Source organism: Saccopteryx leptura, chromosome 4 (assembly GCF_036850995.1).
Source record: "Saccopteryx leptura isolate mSacLep1 chromosome 4, mSacLep1_pri_phased_curated, whole genome shotgun sequence".
NCBI classification, from domain to species: domain Eukaryota; kingdom Metazoa; phylum Chordata; class Mammalia; order Chiroptera; family Emballonuridae; genus Saccopteryx; species Saccopteryx leptura.
The window spans coordinates 25,114,909-25,136,469 of record NC_089506.1 but is presented as its reverse complement, the minus strand read 5'-3'; the positions used below and the strand labels follow the sequence as shown (position 1 = coordinate 25,136,469).

The 21,561-nt window shown below is 39.2% G+C and overlaps 1 protein-coding gene across 4 annotated transcripts in view; it reads right to left on the bottom strand.

Moving 5' to 3' along the window:
- NRG1 (neuregulin 1) overlaps positions 1-21,561 on the bottom strand; it is a 1,068,557-nt gene that overhangs the window by 163,282 nt on the left and 883,714 nt on the right. For all 4 annotated transcript variants that reach the window (XM_066380304.1, XM_066380300.1, XM_066380299.1 and 1 more), the window contains exon 2: positions 5,276-5,453. In XM_066380304.1, coding sequence (XP_066236401.1) covers positions 5,276-5,453 — 178 coding nt within the window. The remainder of the gene's footprint in view (positions 1-5,275; positions 5,454-21,561) is intronic.

The following is a 21,561-nucleotide window of genomic DNA, read 5'->3' as shown; positions in this document are numbered from 1 at the left end:
ATGTATAGGGGGATCAGTGTATGTAATTCTATTCCTCTGATCTCTAAGGAATCATGTGTGAGGTGTGTGTGTGTGTGTGTGTGTGTGTGTGTTTATGAACACAGTTTCAGATACTGTAGAACTACCAATAGTAAGAAAGGGTAGGGCATCATAGACAATTATATTCTATACCGGCACTACACCGCATGCCTCGCATAAAACCATATAAATAGGCACTTGGTATTCTCATTTTATATGAAGGAACTGGAGATTTTTCTTACACATAAAGGTAAAATGACCTCCCAGAGCTGCTAAGCTAAAAAGAGGAGAAAATATGCATTAATGTTTTCTATTATTAAATTTAAAAAAAGAAAGAAAGAAGTCCCTGCAACAACTTAACAGGATAAATAATTTTTTAAGAAATTTGACCAAAAAAGTAAAGCCAATTTAAAACAAAACGAAAATAAGTAAGATTAGAAACGAAGAGCCAAGACAAAATTAACAAGTGCAAAAGTGTGTGCCTTACACTAGCAATAGGAAGTCAGCCTTTAATAAGTCTCATATTGAACAGATATTTAAATGAGACCAATCTGACGGCTCCAAATAAGAACCTGCCCCACACCACGCTCTTTACCCAGTTTCCTTCATCCACATCACGCACCAGGCTAAGGAAACAAGAACAAAGGAATGAGCAGACACATACCACTGGGGCCGTTTCCATTTCTTTTAATTGCTCCCACACATTGGTTGGCCAAATAAAACAAACAAAGGCTCAAACGTGAACCCCAAATCATAGGAAGAATATGTAGGAATGTAGTTTATTAGTAGGAGCAAGGAGTAGAAGAGAGATAAGACTTTACAAAATAATAGAAATTGCATACTGGTTTGAAAGCTTTTCATAACACTAAGGGATTAAGAGGAAATTCTGGCTGCTATGAACAATCTAGATTATAAAATGTGGAAAAGAAACCTTAGAGTCTAAGGTTTAGACTAAGGACTGGGAGAGTCAATGTTTTACTTAAAGAGAATCCCAGAGAAACCCTAAACCTCACTCTAAAATTCAACTCTGCTTGGTGATAACGATCTAAAGAGAAAGTTCATAGCTTCTTGGCCTTTCTGCTGAGATCAAGTGTAGTAACATTAAGTTTAAGTCAAGTAACCAAGTAAGTAATCACTGCAAACCATATCTTGGTAAATTATACATACGTAGATGAAACTGAAAAATAAGAATGTTTTATTAAAGACTTCACTCTAAGCCTAAATATGTCCCTAGCCTTTTGTTGTGACTTCACTCTAGATAGTATTTATAAAATCACAAATATTTATGAAAAGACATATGACAGGAAGTCAGACCAATTTCATACCAAATATTATCATTCATTAACATGAGATTTATAAGAAAGAAACTTAACTTCCTTCATCATTAGGATCTTAATTTTAAATGAGTATAATAATAGCTATTCATCCTCTGATATTTATAAGACAACTTGAAATAATAGAGCAGCTTGCAAATGTTAATTAACTTTAGGTTCAGTTTAGTCCTGAAAGCTTAAAAAAAATGACAATACTAATTTTTTTTAAAAGGATACAACTTCAGGAATGACTGAACACCCAATTCTGAAACCTGACAAGTGGATCACTTATCAAGTAGCTGCCCACTTTACACAAAATGTCCTATTTGTAGAAGATCAAATATGTTAAACATGATTCCTAGAATAATTTCCAGTTACATAGCTTGAATAAAATGTCTTCCCCCCCCCCATTTAAATTTCTCCAGCAACTCTATTTTTTAAAAGAAGCCATTGCTGAATATTGGTCTATCTGGTATAATGGGATTTTATTAATATGTAGACAGTGCTCTTAGCTGTCTGGACCTATGAAGCCAATATGAACATGCTTTTCTGAATACTAATGATACTTTTATATGTCATCCAAGCCATGTAACAAATCACCTCTTTAAGGGAATAAGAAAAGAGTACTCTTTCAAAACTGTATTTATTCTAAGCAGCTCACTTTTATTTTTTTGTTTCGTATTTTCACCTTATCTACCCAACTTCATTTACTTCTCTCTCTAGGAATCCTCATACCAATATCCTTGCAATCTGCAGACACTTTGTTCAGTTCCTACAGCCTAGATGGATAAACCTCCTGTCCCTCCCTCCCACCTCCCCTTCTTTCTAGGAAGCCACCTCTGTCCCTGACTGCGTCCCGTCCCCAATCTGTGCTAGCCTCTTTCTACAGCATCTCATGATAATCACTATTGTACAATTTAAAACTGAGTATTATAACTGCTTACATTATAACTGTTTATATATTCCTCTAGACCAGGGGTCCCAAAACTACGGCCCACGGGCCACATGCGGCCCCCAGAGGCCATTTATCTGGCCCCCGCTGCACTTCCGGAAGGGGCACCTCTTTCATCGGTGGTCAGTGAGAGGAGCACATTGACAATCTCATTAGCCAAAAGCAGGCCCATAGTTCCCACTGAAATACTGGTCAGTTTGTTGATTTAAATTTACTTGTTCTTTATTTTAAATATTATAAAATAAGATATGTGCAGTGTGCATAGGGATTTGTTCATAGTTTTTTTTTATAGTCCGGCCCTCCAACGGTCTGAGGGATAGTGAACTAGGCCCCCTATGTGAAAAGTTTGGGGACCCCTGCTCTAGACCAAGCCTCTTCAGAGCAGGGCACATGTATAGTTCACATCTGCATACCCAGCCCAGGGTCTGACACAGAGCAACTCATCCAATAAAGGGTAAAATTTCCCATCCATTCTTCTACTGCTCCAATCTGCCTGGCCTCTTAACAGGGCCAGCTGCTGACTGTGGTTCCCGCTCTTCTCTGTAACGGGCCACACACACACACACACACACACACACCCCTGCCACACTCACTCAGCCAGAGAGAACTCTCCCTTCAGTAGAGTCAAATCCACCCCCACCCCCGCTTCTCCCGAAGCTCTCAGCATCTCTCTTCTCAGACCCCACCTACTTAGTGTCAGCAACCTACAAGTGACCACTTAGTTTTATTGTCTGAATACAATATGCTAGGTATTTCATCCAGGTAATTAAATCCTGACTTATAATAAAGTAGGATTTACCTCAATATAACTAATCATTTTCTAAGAGATTGCTATTTGTAAATCAGTGGGCTGCTTGACAATCTTGAAGCTCCCCAGCCTCACGTGTTTCAGCCCAGAAGCAATGGAATTCCTATGCTTTGTAAGAATCTGAACTAGATAATCGCTATACGATCTTCTGGCCCCTAGGTGTAAAGGTATCAGCTTATGTTCTTCCATTTCTCCACAGTTCTAGCATGAATCTTTTCACAGGCACTTAAATATCATCGATATCATGTGACCGCCACAAAGAAATGAATGAGACATTACTTTGCATATGTAGATAACTAAATTTCTACTAACTCGTCTATTTCATAAAAAACAAAACAGATACCAAAATCTACCTAAGATTATTTTTTAAACTTCTTTATAAAAATCAAAATTACTTTTTAAATTTATTACTCTATCTCCTACCCCCTCCCCCCCCCAACACACACATGCACACAGTATTTATAATTATTTATTTATTTATTCATTTTAGAGGGGGGGGGGAGAGAGAAAGAGAGAGAGAGAGAAGGGGGAGGAGCAGGAAGCATCAACTCCCATATGTGCCTTGACCAGGCAAGCCAGGGTTTTGAACCGGCAACCTCAGTGTTTCCAGGTTGACGCTTTATCCACTGCGCCACCACAGGTCAGGCCATACAGTATTTAACATGAATGTGGCATGAAAAAATCCAAGAAAGAGATTTGTGTTCCAGCTTAGTCTTACCAGGAGTGTGACTCGACAGCCCTTAACTACCTCTGGGAATGTTATAATAAAAAATACCGTATGAAAACACAACACTTTACAGTATTGCTTTGCGTCATCTCTGAAGTACCACCTGCTGCAGAAAGTGATACCCATTCTTCCCCGCGCATTCTGTTTTACTTCCAAATCAAGGGATCTTCCTGACTCGGTAACAAGAATAAGCAGTATAGTTCATATATCTAGAGAAACTAGGAAAAAAAATCCTAATTATGGTTATTATGGCAATTAAACGCTTTGGGAAAATTAAATTAAATTTCCATTATAATCACACTGCTTTCTCGTGAGTGTGTGACAACATTTTGGTAGATGCCCTATAAAATCAAAGCACATGCTTTGGTTGCTTCTGTTATCATTCCTGGGATTTTATCAGAATCTTCTGAAGTGGGAGCAAGCTTTGAGCTTGGACCCACTATTATACATGCCACATTGATTAAAGGACTGCTTCTAAGCAAAAATCCAAAATAGTTATCTCTTCTCTAACTTCAAAACACAGTTTGATATTAGAAGAAAAACTTCTTAAATACTGAAATATTTATAAATAGTCCAGAGATTAAAAAAAAAAAAAAAAAAAGAGCATCATTTTGAGTGGGTACAGATCACACTCTCCAAGATGTTACAGGAACCACATGAAGCTCTTCCAAGTATGGCCCTCCTCAAGAAGGGTGGAATACTTAGGAGTGATCTGCTTTTTTAATCTGCTATAGTGGACCTGTAATTAACTTGTCAGTTAAAAATTCTTACTAGGTACAATTTTATGTATCAGCTTTTTACTTGAAAATAGTTTAAATTCAACTGATTATATTTGAACTATCATATTTCCATAAATCTAGGTATTTGTTGAGCTATGTAATGAAATTGGGATTTTTGAATGTGTAAGGCCTTCGTACTCTAAATAGCATTTGTCTTATTTTGAAGAAATTGACTTTTGGGATCTAACCTATCGTTATTACAACAGCTACCATGAATTCTGTCTTTCTTCATCCCTACAGTCTATCGCCCCACCCTATCCTATCCTTATCCAGAAGGTTTAAGAATCAAACACTTCAAAATATTTCTGATATAATGATACAATTTGTGGTCGTTATACAATGAAAGCTCTTTTTATTTATTATATATCGTGTATTTGGTTGTATATTTATTAAGATGTAAGTACTATTTAATTTTTATTTTATTTTATTTATTGATTTTTAGAGAGAGGAGAGAGAAAGAGGGAGGGAAGAAGCAGGAAGCATCAAATCATCATACAGTAGTTGCTTCCTATACATGCCTTGACCAAGCAAGCCCAGGGTTTCGAACTCATGACCTCATTGTTCCAGGTCTACACTGTATCCACTGTGCCACCACAGATCAGGTAAGACTAACTAATTTTTCATCTTGTGTCATTCGATTGCTAGGCATTGACTATGCTGTTATATGCATTAACTTACCCTGGTTTTTTTTGTATCTTGATGTTTTGTGGTTTGTTCTTTCGGTTTAATTCATTTCCATTCTTGAACCATTTGAATCTGAGAGAGGAGTACTCAGAAATGGTCTCACACCGAAGCACTAGTTTGGAGCCTGCCGCGGACTCCTGGCTTTTCATCTCTTTCAATCGGAGAGGCAACACTGGAAAGAGAAAGAAAAAAATTTCTGGTCACCCCATAATCTCTTAAATGGAAACATCAAATTTCTGATCAAGACACCATTCTCAAAGGTATTATTATCTGAGAAAAAAGAAATGGAGTGAGGAGAGTCAGCCAAATGTATCTCAACTTGAAAGGGATTAAAATGCTCTGACAAAACATACTCGGGGGGAAAAGGGAACCAGATTATAAAATTCTTTGAAAATATTTTAGATAGTTATTTCCTCAATCTTTACGTTCTCAGACACCATTAAAAATCCTCAACGGTGGTCATTTCAAAGAACCAGAGCCTATGCTGAAGGAGAATATGTAGGTGGGCTCTTTCCATCCCAGATCACAACTGGTCCTCACAGTTTATGAGCAGGTACAACAGGCACTCTCTCCATTATTTAAGTGGGGAAGTTTAATTTCAGAGACAGGTAAGCGACTGACTTCTCCAAGGTCACAACTATCTAGAAGAGTCAGGGTTGGATTATCCTATCATCAGAGGTGGTCCAAAGAACAAACAGAACCCATAAATCTTAACAATGATCCTTTTCTCAAGACAAAAATTTGTTGGCAACATCACTCTTTCACTGGTATTGTCCCATGAGACAATGTATGACCACTTCACCACACTCACATCAAATTATCATTTTGGCTGGATTTAGCTCTTCTAAATCTTCTCAGCAGAGACTGGGAGTACTCAGATTGTGCATTAACTTGTAGAATACCTTGCACTCACCAGCTACATACCATCTGTGTTTTAAGTAAAACTGCTTAAAAGAGTATCTATTTTCTACTGAAATATTTATGGACAAAATGTTATAATATCTGAGATTTGCTTCAAAATAAGATAGTGGTAGGAAATGGATAGGCATAAAAATTAAAGAAATTTTCCAAGTAGTTGACCGTTGTAGAAGTGAGGCAATAGGTACACCTGGTGGTTTGTTATATAATTCTATATAGCATTCTAACTCTTTCATAATAAAACAGTTTAAAAATAAAAAAATAATGAATAGATTTTTCTCTGCACACAAAATTTCACTTAATAATCAACATAACAGAAAATGAAATCTCTACAACTCTATTTCCACTGAGTCTTAGAAAACCCAACTACAAACCTACTTCTGCTGAAGTTCAGGAATTAACAGCAAGTCCCAGGGGTGGGGGGGAATGCAGCAAATGAGACCACATCTGCCTGATCCAGCACAAAATTATTCACTGGGTATGGCAATCCACACTCCAAGGACAGCAATCGGAGCCATGTTAGACACGGACAGGAAATGGAGTTAGTCCTTATTCAGGGTATGTTTGTTTTTCTACAACGTTGCCCTCACCAAGTTAAAAAAAAAAAAGTCAGGAATGAGCACACAAAGGTTCTAATAAATTTCAACAACCACCATTTGAATGTTGTAATTTCTCAGCAATGCTCCTACAATTACACGTCCTGCTTTTATTCATGTGGAGGCTGGAAGATGAGGTGGAGAAGCAGGCACTCTGTGTGGAGACACAGTAACAGGTTAGAACACTTCTCACAGTGGTTCTCAGGCTTCGATTCCTGATGGTTTCCTCTGACAGCCGGACAGGAAGATTTACTTCCGGAACAGATTTCATAGGAGTCTTCGTGTCAAGATGAGGTTCATGAATGAATCTCTTGTTTTGGAGGTTTTTAAAAACAAACTAAATTCTTATCGAGAGAGTAGTGTCTGTATATTCCTAGAAACTCTTTAAGATCATTTTCAATTCTGGAAATCTGGTGAAGGCTTTTAAAGAAACAAATTTGGGGAAACTAAGTAATACCAAAGAAACTAGTTTTCATAAGAAAAATTACCTCATTATTTTATGTATACAAGATGACGTCAGAGTAATGGCGGGGTAGGAAGTGATACCGATAAATCTCCCCCAAAACTCAACAAGATCTTCAACCAGAAACAGAAAAACCTATACTTGGAGCCTCCAGATGCTTCGCAATACACCCGAAGGTATGGTCGAGTGAAAAATTGGCTAAATATATAACCAAACCCCGAAGGAAAAAGGGAGTAAGAAATGCTCCGCCTTCCTCACTAACCTAAACAGGGCGGCTTTCTCTGGTAACTGTGAATATAGAAACTGAGGCGGGCAAAGGGGGTGAATAGATCCAGGCCGCGGCACAAACGGCCGAACCAGGCTGTGGCATGGAGATCCAAGCCGAGGAAAAACTGATCCTGTGGCAACCCGGGCAATATTTTATGTATACGGTAAAAAAAACCCAAACTAGTTTGATGTTGTTGTTGTTTAACTGGCACACAATCAGAACTCGGAAGACTCGTTCCCCTGCCTCCTCCATACATGTGCTTTATCAATACAGTCTGAACACAAATGGACCAAGCTGTTTTCTTTCATTTGAATAAATAATTTAATGCCACTTACATCTCTTTTTCCCTCCCTCCTCTTATCTCCCCACCCTCCTGTCTTCATTTGCATGTTTCTTACTTCCTTATTAAGAACTTTGATTTCAAACATAAGGAAACAATTGGACAAATTCAAATTGAGGATTTTATTACAAAACAACTGATCCGGAATTCAAAAATGTCAATGTCATAAATCATAAATAATAAAAGGCTGTGAAACTGATCTAGATTAAAGGTGTTTAAAGAGATGTGACAAATAAATGGAATGTGTGCTACATGTTGGATCTGGCTTTATGAAAAAAAAAGTTGTTATAAAGGGCATTATTGAGACTATTGGGAAAACTTGAATAAAGGTATTGTGTCAAAATTAAATTTCTTAAGTGTGGTCACTGCATTATGATAATATAGAAGAACGCCCTGTTCTTAGGTAATATTTGCTAAAGTTTTTAGGAGCGAAATGTCATGATGCCTACACCTAAATGATTCAGCAAATAGGAAAATACGTACAGAGAAAGAAATTTTAAAAGGAATCTTGGTTTCTCTCATTTTTTTTCCTTGCCTTTCACATCTGGTCTTTCTGCTGTTGAATAAAAAACTCAGGCTTACATATTTTAAAGTCTTGGTTAAGTATTCAGTCATGAAGAAGATTCTTGGACATATTTGTGTTATAATTTAAGAATGTAGCTCTTTAGATTATATCTCCATAGAAAATCTGTGAGTGGCATGGCACTGAAATCCTCCTGTGGCTCAGCCTCATCATCTTGACTTTAAAGCTCTAATTCTACTAGGTCCTTTGGTGGAAGGCTAGGAAGCACTCATCTGGCAGGTCAATGTGCAACCTTTCCTCTGGGGTACAGCCTTTGTCCTTTAAGAGAGGCTCTGTGATGTAATAAAGAGATAACCTTCAGATAGAAGGTCCTTCTTAGCTAAAATATCCACTCCCTAAGCTGACCCTCATATATGAACAGTTCTTAACGTTTGGGATTCGGGTATAGCCCTACTGACAAGCCCGAGTTTCTTTCTCTTGCACAAAGTTTCAAGTCTGTCAAAAGGCAGAAGCTTCCAGCTCCTCTGACTTTGCATCCCTAGAAGTCCACATTTCATAATGTCCCCGCTATGTCCTTCAAGGGAAACCATCTACCACACGAGGACACCCTCTTCGGAGAACAGCTCTTTTCGAGAACTAACTTGAGGGCTTCTATGGCATAAACATAGAAACAAATCTGCACCACCGACAAAGCCACACGACTCCATTCTTAGCCCTCGGGGATCCTGCTGTGAGCGGTACATCCTAGAGGAGTACCGGACAGCGTTCTCAACATTCCTGGTGGAGCCCCACCCAAGGATGCTGCAGACTTGGCAATACCATGAATTCTTCTTCGTCTTCTCACATAACCACACTGATGGAATACCTCTTCATATTTCATAGACTCTTTACAATAATGAAAACCAATATTGAGTATATAGCATATATGATTTGCATGTTTCTTTCTCATCTATCCATAAGACAATTTTAATAGAGCACAGTTCTTTTCATTAGATTATAAAATAATAACTATATATTAATAGAATGTATTTTAAGTGTATACATGTTTCTGAGCTACGTGGTTTACTCACATGGAGAAATTTTATTTCTTTTATGGAAAAAAGTCTAACTACTCTACTATTAATAACTACTTTCTAATATTCAGGTATAACTTTAAAAGGCCAGGGCAGTTCCTAAATTTGGGGTCATTTTTTTTCAACTGAGTGCTTGTATTTTAAAACCGCAGAAAATGTTTACTTGCTTTTCAATCATTGTCTAAGAATACATGGTCTGTTGATTAAAAATGGGTTGAAGGCAAACACGATGTAAAATTAATGCTCAAATGCAGTAAGTGTTCTGAGCATCTTTGGCGTGGTATAATTGTATTTGGTCTACCACAGTTCATAATTTTGCTTTCAGTGTGTTTTTGGAGAGGCAGTAGCTCTACACCCTGAAATAATTTAATGCAAGAGCCAGTTTTAAGCAGTCTTTGCCTAAATCTATTTGAAACTTGCTTGACATTAATATGAATGTATCCACACCCTCAGAACTGCATCAACAGAATCAGACAGTAAAGTGCAAAGAAGAGCAGTCTTTTAAAATAGAAACTCAAAGTCCTGAGGGCAAGGCCACACTCTTTCAGGCACTTCTTGCAGCCTGTAAGTGTCTTCAAGGCTTTTAAAGGTCACAAAACGCTCTTCTGACTCCAACGCATTGCAGGGAGTTCTACCAGGTATACTTTAAAAGTCTGGGTTTTTTTCCACTTCTGCTTTCTCACTTGATATGTCGCACAATGTAGGGGAAAAAATTATGGCAGTAATGCAAAAATATTTATTTTACATTCTGACCACATAAAACTTTAAGGCAATATGTTCATTTATTCCAATAATGTAATGGGTGCATGAAAATTTGTCACGGAAGTAAAATTCATTTGCAAAAAAAACCATTTGTTAGCAATTCTCTCGTTTTAATCATCAATTGTGCCCTTATTTTTTAAATGTATCCACTGTGGCTGTCCCAAGTATTGCACTGTATTATTAAGAACAGGAAACAAATTTTCACATGTGTATGCTGCTGAGATATGCTGATAGCATGTGACACGAGATAAGTCCTGTTTGTGTTCTTTAAAGGGTCTGACAATGCAAAGCTAGCTCGTATCATTACTTTTCGTGTTTGACCGCGCTGCTAATCTGAAGAGCCTCAGCACACTGAACAAATTAAACAGGAAACCTGCAAAATATTATCAAATACCAGGGAGCTCTCAGCTGTGGTCCCAGTGAAGTCTTCCCCGCACAAAGCCTTTTAAAAGCCTGACATCACACACGTGCAGATCTCCTGGTGAGAACTGGTAACCGACAATGATGTTAGTTAACGAAAGCCACGCGGATATCATTAATCAGTCCTCTGTCCTTTTATAATAGACATGTTAGAGGTAAATAAATTACTGATGAAAGTCTAAAGAACTCCTATACGGGTCCCTCATGGCTCTATCTTATGGGGACGATCACAGGCACGCACAGGACGGATAAAGTTCGTGCTTTGCCATCTGGTGTTCTCTTCTGAGCTGCACTCACAAATCTGACTATAAAGGGAAAATTCATTTTATCAGATTAAAATTTGTAAAAAAAAAAAAAAAAAAAAAAAGCTGTGTAAAAGGAATAAGTCCCCGTGGCAATGGTATATGAGAATACACCCAGCTTTAAAATGACTGCTGCCGGGCCAGTGGATGAAGCGTCAGCCTGGCGTGCAGATATCCCGGGTTCAATTCCCAGTCAGGACACACAAGAGAAGCAACTATCTGCTTCTCTTTCCCTCCCTCTCCTCCTCCTCTCTCTCTTCTCCTCTCGTAGCCAGTGGCTCAGTTGGTCTGAGAGTTGTCAGGACACTGAGGACAGCTCGGTTGATTCAAGCATCCGCCCTGGACAGGGGTTGATGGGTGGGTGGGTCCTGGTCTGGGCTCAAAAGGAAGTCTGTCTCTCTATCTCTCCTCTTCTCACTTAGAAAAGAAAAAAAAATACGGCTACCAATTCAATGAGTAATCTTGAGCTATGTTGAGAACCATCCAACAAGGTCACCATTTGTTGCCACTTGGGGTGACAGTGCTCAAACTGCCCCATAATCTTGCTGAATCATCAGAATATTCCTCACTCTGGCGAACTACAGTTCCCCATGAGCAAAAATGGGACCACTATTTGTCCCTATGTATTTAGCAAAGACATCTGGAGAATGAGATAAAACATGTGGGTGCCTTCATTTGAAAGAAGGTCACTATAAAATTTAGGGTATTATAAAATATTCTCAAGCTGATTCCATATCATTGGCAGCAAACTAAACCCAACCAGGAAAAACCCTGGGAATATGTTTCAAAGTACAGTTAAGACAGCTGGACTCCAGAAATACCAGTTTACTGGTTCCATGTCCAAGTCCCTACACAGTGCAAGGAGGTGCATGCATCCTACTGAATAATCCCTTTGTGAGCAAACTGAACAATCCTCATAGCATATGCATAGAACATGACATTACAGAACATAATATAAAGTGGGGAGCAATATTCCAGCATCTTACTTCGAATATTCACAATGCTTGTGCCTCAGCAGCCAAAACTGGCTGCTTACTAGTGTTAACTTGGATCCCCCAAACATATCAGTTTCCACTGGTGGGGATTTTTAGTTTTGGACAAGCTCAAAGTTTCACTTCTCAAAGTTAACTGCTGCCACAAATTGAAATAGTTATTCTTTTAATTGGTCCTTCTGAGGGTATGAGCCACAATCAGCCCTGACAACAAGTAGGCTTAAAATTGTGTTGATTCTGAGGCCACAAAAAATGACAAATCACATTCTATATCTGAACACCACAGCCAACACACAGCACATGTGCACCAAGAGGGTTATTGAAAGAATTATCCCCAACATATCAGCAGAGGGATAAGAGTGGGTGTTAGGTGGTCACAGTCCCTCCTTGGAGGCTAGGTTAGTGGTGGGGGTGGTGTGTGTCCATTTTTATTGTCACTATATTCAAATATCCAAACGTCAAAATTGATTAGATGGAAGTTATATAGGATCCCAGGAACCTAGCACAAAGTAGGACCTCAAGTATTTGTTGAAAGAGTAAGTAAGAGGAAGTATCTAGATTTTAGAAGATAATGACAAAGACAAGAAGAGACCCAGGTTCAAAAACTGTTGCAGCCACCACACTTCTCTTCTCAAAAGGTTTTTCTCTATTTGTGATAGAAGGGCCCCGCGACATTATTTTTTGTTTTTATGCACTCCACTAGGTTAGGTCTCTTAAACATGCTGACATACGACACAAGTGAAATATAAATCTAACTGAAAAAATTGTCAAATAAGTAATACTGTCTTCAATTGGAAGTTTTTATGTTCACTGATATTTCTTTAAAACGAGCAAGCTCTCAGAGTGCTGTCCACTTGGACCCCACCTCAGCTAGGACCCAGTCACTGCCATCATATTCTCTGCAGTCTGACTTCATGCACCTTATTTCAGTCTCCCCACAGAGGCCAGCTGTTGTGCCCTTTCAGCAAGGGTCTCACACATAATATCTCCTCTGCCCTCAAATCAAAGGTGATCATCTTCATTGACTGACCCCAGATGACAAGGTGTAAGTTTGTTCCCTTAACTATAATGGGTACTCTTTCATTTATCGTCAACACATGTCCACAGAGGTATGGTTTGTGTCCAATTCCATCCTCCCTGGGACAGTGCTTACATATATTTCATGTTAGGTGGATAATTATTATTTCCACTTTACAGGTGAGGGAGCTGAGGGTTGTACCAGAGCTGGCTCAATGTCCCAAGGCTCATAAGCTGCAGGGCAGGCTGTAGCCCAGGACTTTTCCCTCCAGCAGGGTGCCTCTGTGCGGTGTGAGCTGAAGTCAGAGACAAGGCGGGGAGAATAGCAGACTAAAACTCTAGGAGGGGCTATTCCATTTCATGGCCACTGTGGTAATCTTCGTCTTACAATAAGCTGTATAAAACAGATCACTTCTCCGCATATGTCTGTAAGAGATTTACAATGGTGTGAAATTCTACAATGGAAAATAAGAGCGGACTTATTAGGTAAGAGAACTTTTCAGCCTGGAATTTAATATTATGTTTGTTCAAATTAGCAACCTTCCTTGTCTACACAGTTCTGTAGTTCTTTGCCCAGCATTTCATAATGTGAGGGCTAAAGATAAAATGATAAAACTCCCATACTCTTGTTTCCATGGTCTTTGGGGGGGGGGCAAGTTAAAATGAGGTCCTCTTCTTTAGCACTTTCAACAATAAGCTCCTCTAAGAGTAATATTAGCTGACACTCGCAGAGTACCCGCTTTGAGCCAGAGACCTTGCTAAGACATCGTGTGCATCAACTCTTTTAAGCTGTGTAACACTTCCAATAGATATGGATTACTGTCATTATTCACAATTTAGAGATAATGAGACAAAAACAGAGAGGTACAGCAGCCTCCTACAGTCACACAGCTGGTACTCGGGGGCACCATCGTCTGAACCCAGGAAGTCTGCCTCCAGAGCTCCTCTCTCGATTCTGAGGCATTAAGCTGAATTCTTCGTTGTGTGGGATATATACTGCTCACGAAAATGAGGGGATATTTCAAAATGAATATGAAGCGATAAAATATCCCCTAATATTTGTGAGCAGTATATTTACCGGTCAAGTGTAGGACTTAATCTATTGAAAGGACAACAGTGACTATATCTTCCTGATAAAACATCACATAACAGCTCATTTCTAGACATAGCCTAAGTGCAAAAAACAGTCTGGGAGAGAAAGCAGGTATGAACATTGGTGAATTTCCTGAGCTATTTTGATGATTTGTGGGGAAATAAAACAAGAGAATACCTGAATTGAGTATTAGGCAAAAAAAAAAAGTTTCTGAGTCACATGGTGGTCTGTCATCGTCAGGGGCCACAGGGCTGAACTGTGACACATCTCACTCCTGTGTTCACTGACCCGCGGTAGCCTCCACATGGTGGCGCTGGGGGGCGGATACAGCAACCAGAGGGTCTGAACAGGTTAATGTTATTCCTTCAAGGTAAAAAGGCAACCATCCGTGACAACGGATGCTGGGTGAATTACAGAGCCGCTGTCAGCTTGCAGGTACATGTTCCACAGCCTGCCTCATTAATGCCATCTCCGGAGCTGCCCCCAACTGTAAGAACATCTCATTCACGGACAGAAAGAAGATGTCCCATGAGCTCGTTTAAGGTCATCGATACGCAGAATTAAAATAAAGCCCTTACAGTCTGACCGAACTGATAATGTAGCAAATTTCATTTGACACCAAAGTATATAAACTTGATCTTTTCTGTTGTCAAAAATCAGGGCTTTTTTTTTATTAATTGTGAAACACACCTGCCATAGTCACCTTCAATATGTCACTTAAACAAAGAAATGGAGAAGTATCTAGTCACCAAAAATGTGATATTTATCTCCTTATTGCAATGGGGTTTTTCTCTTGTGATATCTTATTGCTTAATGTAACATATGAGCATGACCTTGATGTATTAATATTTGTCTTCATACCCATTATTTCTTTGTTCAAGTTGATTTACAATTATTTAATTAACTGAAGTTTACCGAAATTCTTTTTTCTTTTCTTTTTCTTTTTTGTGACAGAGACAGAGAGAGGGACAGATAGGGACAGATAGACAGGAAGGGAGAGAGATGAGAAGCATCAATTCTTTGTTGTGGCATCTTAGTTGTTCATTGATTGCTTTCTCATATGTGCCTTGATTGGGGGGCTACAGCAGACCAATTGACCTCTTGCTCAAGCCGGCGATCTTGGGTTCAAGTTTTGCTCAAACCAGATGAGCCTGAACTCAACAAGCTGGCGACCTCAGGGTCTCGAACTTGGGTCCTCTGCATCCCAGTCGGACGTTCTATCCACTGCACCACTGCCTGGTCAGGCAGGCTCTTTTTTTCTTTTGAAAGAAGGACTTAGATATTCTAAACTGCATAAAGTACCCAGGTAAGATGAGTTATAACTTAGCCTTAATGAGTTTTCAACAAGGACGGCTACATAAAAAATTTTAAGCATGCACATAAATGAACAAAACCCCTGAACAATGTACCATGATGGGTTCCCCATGATCTATTTTTCACAGAGCCATTTAAAGCATACTCTTGTGAAGAACAAAAAATGTCAGAAGAGCTAATGATAAAAATTAAAAAAATAAAAACAAAAAAACCCCATGTGCTACCAGGCCCTCTAACATCAGTTTCTTTGGTATTTAGACAGATTAATGTTCCTGTACTGTAGTGTTCTTATTCTTTTTTACTCTCAGATAACTTATTAACCCAAATGACACTAAAGGGCACATGCCAGGGCTAAGAGGAGGTTTGTCGCTCACGGCGGCCCACCAGATCAGGGAAACTGCTCTCTGCTCTGTTGACCACAGTTTTAAATAACCACCCTTGCACACTGTCTTCTTAAGTAGGGCTCAAGTTCGACTTTCTGAGGTTTCGTTAAAACTTGTGTGGCTCATGGCATTGAGGGGGCGGGGCTCAAACCATTTTACTGAGGGTCTTTTTGGGGAGGGTGTAAGGTCTGGACAATGAGACAGCTGCCGAAAGGTCTTGCATTCAACCTAACAATGGATCCTTATCATTTTACTTTCTACCCCACAGGAAAGACCACGGAAGACAAGTATTTTATCTCAGGGTTCCCAGTGTCATGAATTTGTCCAAGAGGAGGAAAATGACCAGCGTCCGATTAAACAGATGGCTCACTGTGGGACCATCCATGCTCCGTCTCTGCTCGCTGAGAGCAGTCCTGTTTGCTGACCGGGAAGAGCTACACAAGGCTGTGATGCTTTCCTACACAAGTCCTTGGCGGAACTGTAAGCTTCAAGCCAAGCTGGTCTCGTTTCAGACAACACACACAAAAAAATCACAGTAAGACTTAGAGTTCATAGTTCCCCTTATTTCACATAAAAATAAATTCATTAAAACATCTTTTGAAAGTTGAAGTCAGCTGCTTCTCATGCCTTCTGAGATAATCAATTGGTTCCTAGATTGCAATAAAACTTTCTCAGCAAAAGATTCCCAAACATTTCACAAAAGAAACCTAAATGAGCTTACTTAGCATGTCAACATGTAGCTTTTACTTGCTTTATAGAGAAAGTGACTTGCCACTAGCAATATCTCTGTTGTTTGTTTTTATTTAGAAGGAAGACTGATTAGATGCTTTGATAATAGTTTCTAGTCTAGGAATTTTAACTACTAAACTCTACACATAACATCCTGCCTCTTTGCCTCTAGCTTTTGATAGTCTCTATTAACAATAGGAATGAGAAGTCAGCAAACTTGGTGTCTAAAGTGGGACTAGGAAGTCCCACTTCTGAATCTCCATAATCTTGCCGGCAGAAGGAACAGGGAGAGGGGCAATTCACACACAGTTGTGAAAGTCTAATTTAACAACAGTAGTGAAAACATTTTACATCTCTAAAAAAGTTCGTTATCATTATTACATATGCTGATTTGACTGCCATTATTTATAAATTATCTAAAAAGTTGAAAAATATCAGATCATATAAAGCCAGATGACACAAAATCACATAATCAACACCTGCATATAAATTTGGTCATTCCTCAAGACAAAAATAAAAAAGAAAAAAAAAAAGGCTACCTGACCTGTGGTGGTGCGGTGGATAAAGCGTCAACCTGGAAGGCTGAGGTCGCTGGTTCAAAACCCTGCACTTGTCTGGTCAAAGCTCTTATGGGATTTGATGCTTCCTGCTCTTCCCCCCCCTTCTCTCTCTTTCTCTCTCTCTCTCTCACTTTCTCCTCTCTAAAAAATATGAATAAACAAAAAAAAATAGCAGCTGGATACTATCAAGAATGGTCACTAAAACGTTCAAAGGGAAGGGCTGCCAGGTCAAAGAAACAGACTAAACATTCAGACTCCCAAAGACTGCTTCCAGGAAGACCAAGGAAGTAAAGCAATGGGTCCTCAACTCATAAACATTTTAGATTCTTACAATTACAGTGCATGGAAAAGCCTCAGAGCATGAAACAAGTCATTTTAGAATAAAAAAAGGAAATGAAGTTTTTCATAATAAGAAGTATAATTTAGAAAATGCTTATTCTGAGAGGCAATATTGAAAAACGACGCAGGAAGCAAGCAAGCTACAGGAGGAAGAGACGGGCTTTGGAGTCAGGCAGGCCCTGCTTCCAACTGCAGCTGGACTCAATCTTTTGTCCTAAGTGAGCCTCATGCTGTCATCTGCAAGGTGGGTTTACCATATACAGGACAGAGGGAGCTAGGCAAGGTATTCTATCATGTACTTTGGACAGGACACTGTCAAACACACAATAAACATAATATCAATAACAGCTTAACAGCTTTTTGAAAAATGGAGATTCATGAGGAACTAATAATATTCAATGATGGAACTGAACATGTTATTTAAGAAGCAAAAACAGTCTGACCAGGCAGTGGCGCAGTGGATAGAGCATCAGACCGGGATGCAGAGGACCCAGGTTGGAAACCCTGAGGTCGCCGGCTTGAGCACAGGCTCAATGGACTTGAGTGCAGGATCACTGGCTTGAGCGTGGGATCATAGACATGACCCCATGGTCGTTGGCTTGAAGCCCAAGGTTGCTGGCTTGAGCCCAAGGTCACTGGCTTGAGCAAGGGGTCATTCACTCTGCTGTAGCTCCCCAGTCAAGGCACATATAAGAAAGCAATCAATGAACAAATAAGGAGACTAAGGAGCCGCAACAAAGAATTGATGCTTCTCATCTCTCTCCTTCCTGTCTGTCTGTCCCTATGTGTCCCTCTCTTTCCCTGTCCCCCCTCATCAAAAAAAGAAGCTAAAACACAGAGTTCATGGTTGTCTTAAAGAATGCGACTTGCACCATCAGTGGCCTGCACTGGGCCACTCCAATGGCATTTCTTCTACTACTAGTACTGAGCCTACTGTTTACAAAGCACTGTCATACATGACCTCATTTCAGCACTAAAAGAAGTACTCAAGATGGTGATATCTGACTAAGGTCTGTAGTTTAGGTGATAGTATTGTACCAAATGATAATTTTTAGTTTTGATCATTATACTAAGAAAATAGGGAGCTAGATGAAGGGCAGATGGGAACTCAGTCCTACCTTTGCAACTCTATCAAGTTAAATTATCCCCCAAATACACTCGAGATGAATAGCCCTATTTACACATTTTTTGAACAGTAACTTAAGTATCCCTCTTCTGTGTTCCCGTATAATCATTACTATTCCATTTAAAACAATGCACTTTCTCTTTAAAGGAGACAGAAGGCGCCTTTAAGTTAGGGGCTTTTGTCCTTTGATTCATCTTTTGTCCTAGTAACTAGCACAGAGTTCAACAGTATTTGCTGAATGAATCAAATCAAGCTTGTGATTCAAATACTCCCTATCAAATGAGCTTCCAGTTTCTCTCTAATGCACAGTATTTATGTAAAAAACACATGGCTTTATCAGAGCTATCATTACCTTTTTCACTCAAACAAAATTAACCTATTATATGGTCTTTCCTTTGCAAACACACTAAGATATCCTATATTAAAAAAGACCTTCTGGAATCCAACTGGTTTCCAGAAACTGTCTCATTCATATAGATAAACCAGCTTTCCACTCTTAGCTATTTCTTGATTTCCATTCTTCCAACAACATTATTGTGTCTACTAAATTAATACTGCTGTTTTAAGTACTCAGAAAACAGACATAAATAAGAAAAAGAAGATCTACTCTCCTGGAGCTTACATCTGTGGATGAAGCAGAGACTAGAGCAAGAATCTATTAATTGATTAAACTAAAATATGATTTGTGAAATACATTCTTTATTCTTACAATCTAAGAGCATTAAAAGTGTTGAGGTAGCAATATCCTTTCTGCTTAGTCATGCAATACAGACTTCTGTTCTATTTAAATTCAGACACTAAGAATTGATCAAAAAACCTATACATAACCAACTAGTATTAATCAGTTAGAAACTGTTCAATTGGTAAAGAGTCATTTGAAAAGCTTTTATACATGGAAACAAATTACTTTCTTATTAAAAGCAACTGTGAGTTAACTCTCTCCGCATATACGTTATATTCTTAGTGCTTCATTGTATTGTGTCTACTTTTTATGACTTTGGGACTAAAATAAGTAGTGAAGAACACTGGTTAAAATCCTGAGACAGACAGACCTACACTCAAGTTGTACTCTGCCATTCACTAGTGGTGCACCCTTGGCCAAATTATTAAAGTTCTCCAGGCCTTGTTTTCCTAAAAGGTAAAATGAGATTATTATAATAGAACCTAGATTACACCTAGATTATAATAGAGTATCATAAGACTGTTAAAAGGAATAAACAAGATTGTGCATTTAAAACACTTAGCAGTTAGCATGTGTCAAATCACAAGCACACAATAAATATTTGTAGCTATACTTATTATTTCTTTATTTCTTGGCAAGCTTGAACACTTTATAAAACTTTCTTTCTCAATTAATATAGTTTTGAAAGTGAGACCCATGAGAGTGCATTCTTTCCTGTGGTGAGCAGAGTCATGACTGGTTCCCAAAGGTATCTGCATCTTAATCTCTAAAACCTGTGAATATGTTGCCTCACATGTCAAAACAAACTTTGCAAATGGGATTCAGGTAAAGACCTTGAAATAGGGCAAGTCTGCTGTATTATCTGGTGTACCCAATCTACTCATGTGAATCCTTGAAGACAGACAATCTTCTCTTGGTGCAGTCAGTCGAAGAACGATCAGAGATGTAATGCTGCTGCTTTGAGGTTACAGGAAGGGGGGTCGTGAGCCAAGAAATGCAGGCAGCCTCCAAAAGCTGCAAAAACTAAAGAAATGGATTCCCTCCGAAGCCTCCAGAAGGAAACACAGTCCTATCAACACTATGATTTTAGCTCAGAGAGACCCATGTAGAATTCTAACCTATAGAACTCTGAGATAACAAATGTGTGTTGATTTAAGCCTCTAAGTTTGTGGTAATTAGTTACAGCAGAAATTGAAAACTAATACATTTCGCAAAGAGAAATTAACTATGTTGACCTCCTGATATTAAGAACTGTGGAACTCTATCTCATGAAATGGTTTATAGGACCTTAGTGTATAAAATAGATAAACCTGGGCGAGGAGAACCATAAGCTATATATCACTTTACCCTTCATATCCTATTCAGGGAAAGATTCCCCACCAAAGGAAGCGCAGACCCCCAGGAAGGGAGGTTGGAAGCCATTAGGAGTTCAGGAACTGAAGTTCAACCCCAGGGATTGATCCAACCAGCTCTGACCCTGACATCCATTCTGTCTCTCTAGCCTCAATTTCCTGTTCATAAATTGAAGAGGATGGGTCTTCTTCCAGTGCTGTGAGCTCCAAAGTGAGTCAGGAAGATCTTTTCTTTTCCATTTTGTATATTGTGTTTCAGGAATTTATGAGCAGAGAGTCATCAACCTAATTTTTTATATTTAAATATGATTTATGAATACTAGCATCTCAATGGCAATAGCATACAAAAAAGAGCAGAACTTTCATAAAGTTTCCCAAGGCTTTCAAGAACTCAAACCTAAACATTGGTAGAAACGTGCTTAAAATTGACAGTGGGCCCTGGCCGGTTGGCTCAGTGGTAGAGCGTCGGCCTGGCGTGCAGAAGTCCTGGGTTCGATTTCCGGCCAGGGCACACAGGAGAAGCACCCATCTGCTTCTCCACCCCTCCCCCTCTCCTTCCTCTCTGTCTCTCCCCCTCCCGCAGCCGAGGCTCCATTGGAGCAAAGATGGCCCGGGCGCTGGGGATGGCTCCTTGGCCTCTGCCCCAGGCACTAGAGTGGCTCTGGTCGCAACAGAGCGATGTCCCGGAGGGGCAGAGCATCGCCCCCTGGTGGGCAGAGCGTCGCCCCCTGGTGGGCATGCAGGGTGGATCCCGGTCGGGTGCATGCGGGAGTCTGACTGTCTCTCCCCGTCTCTAGCTTTAGAAAAATACAAAAAAAAAAAAAAAAAAAAAAATGACAGTGAAGGTAACAAAATGAAAAAAACTATTTTTCTAGTGATTTCACTATTTAATTAGCAGTATTTTTTCCTTGATTTGTTTTAGAAAATGTAAACATTTAGGAATTTTAATAAACAAAACTTTAAACAAAGTCCTCAAAAGAAGACTTTACAGGTTAACATTACATTTAACACTTCTGGGTTGATGTCTG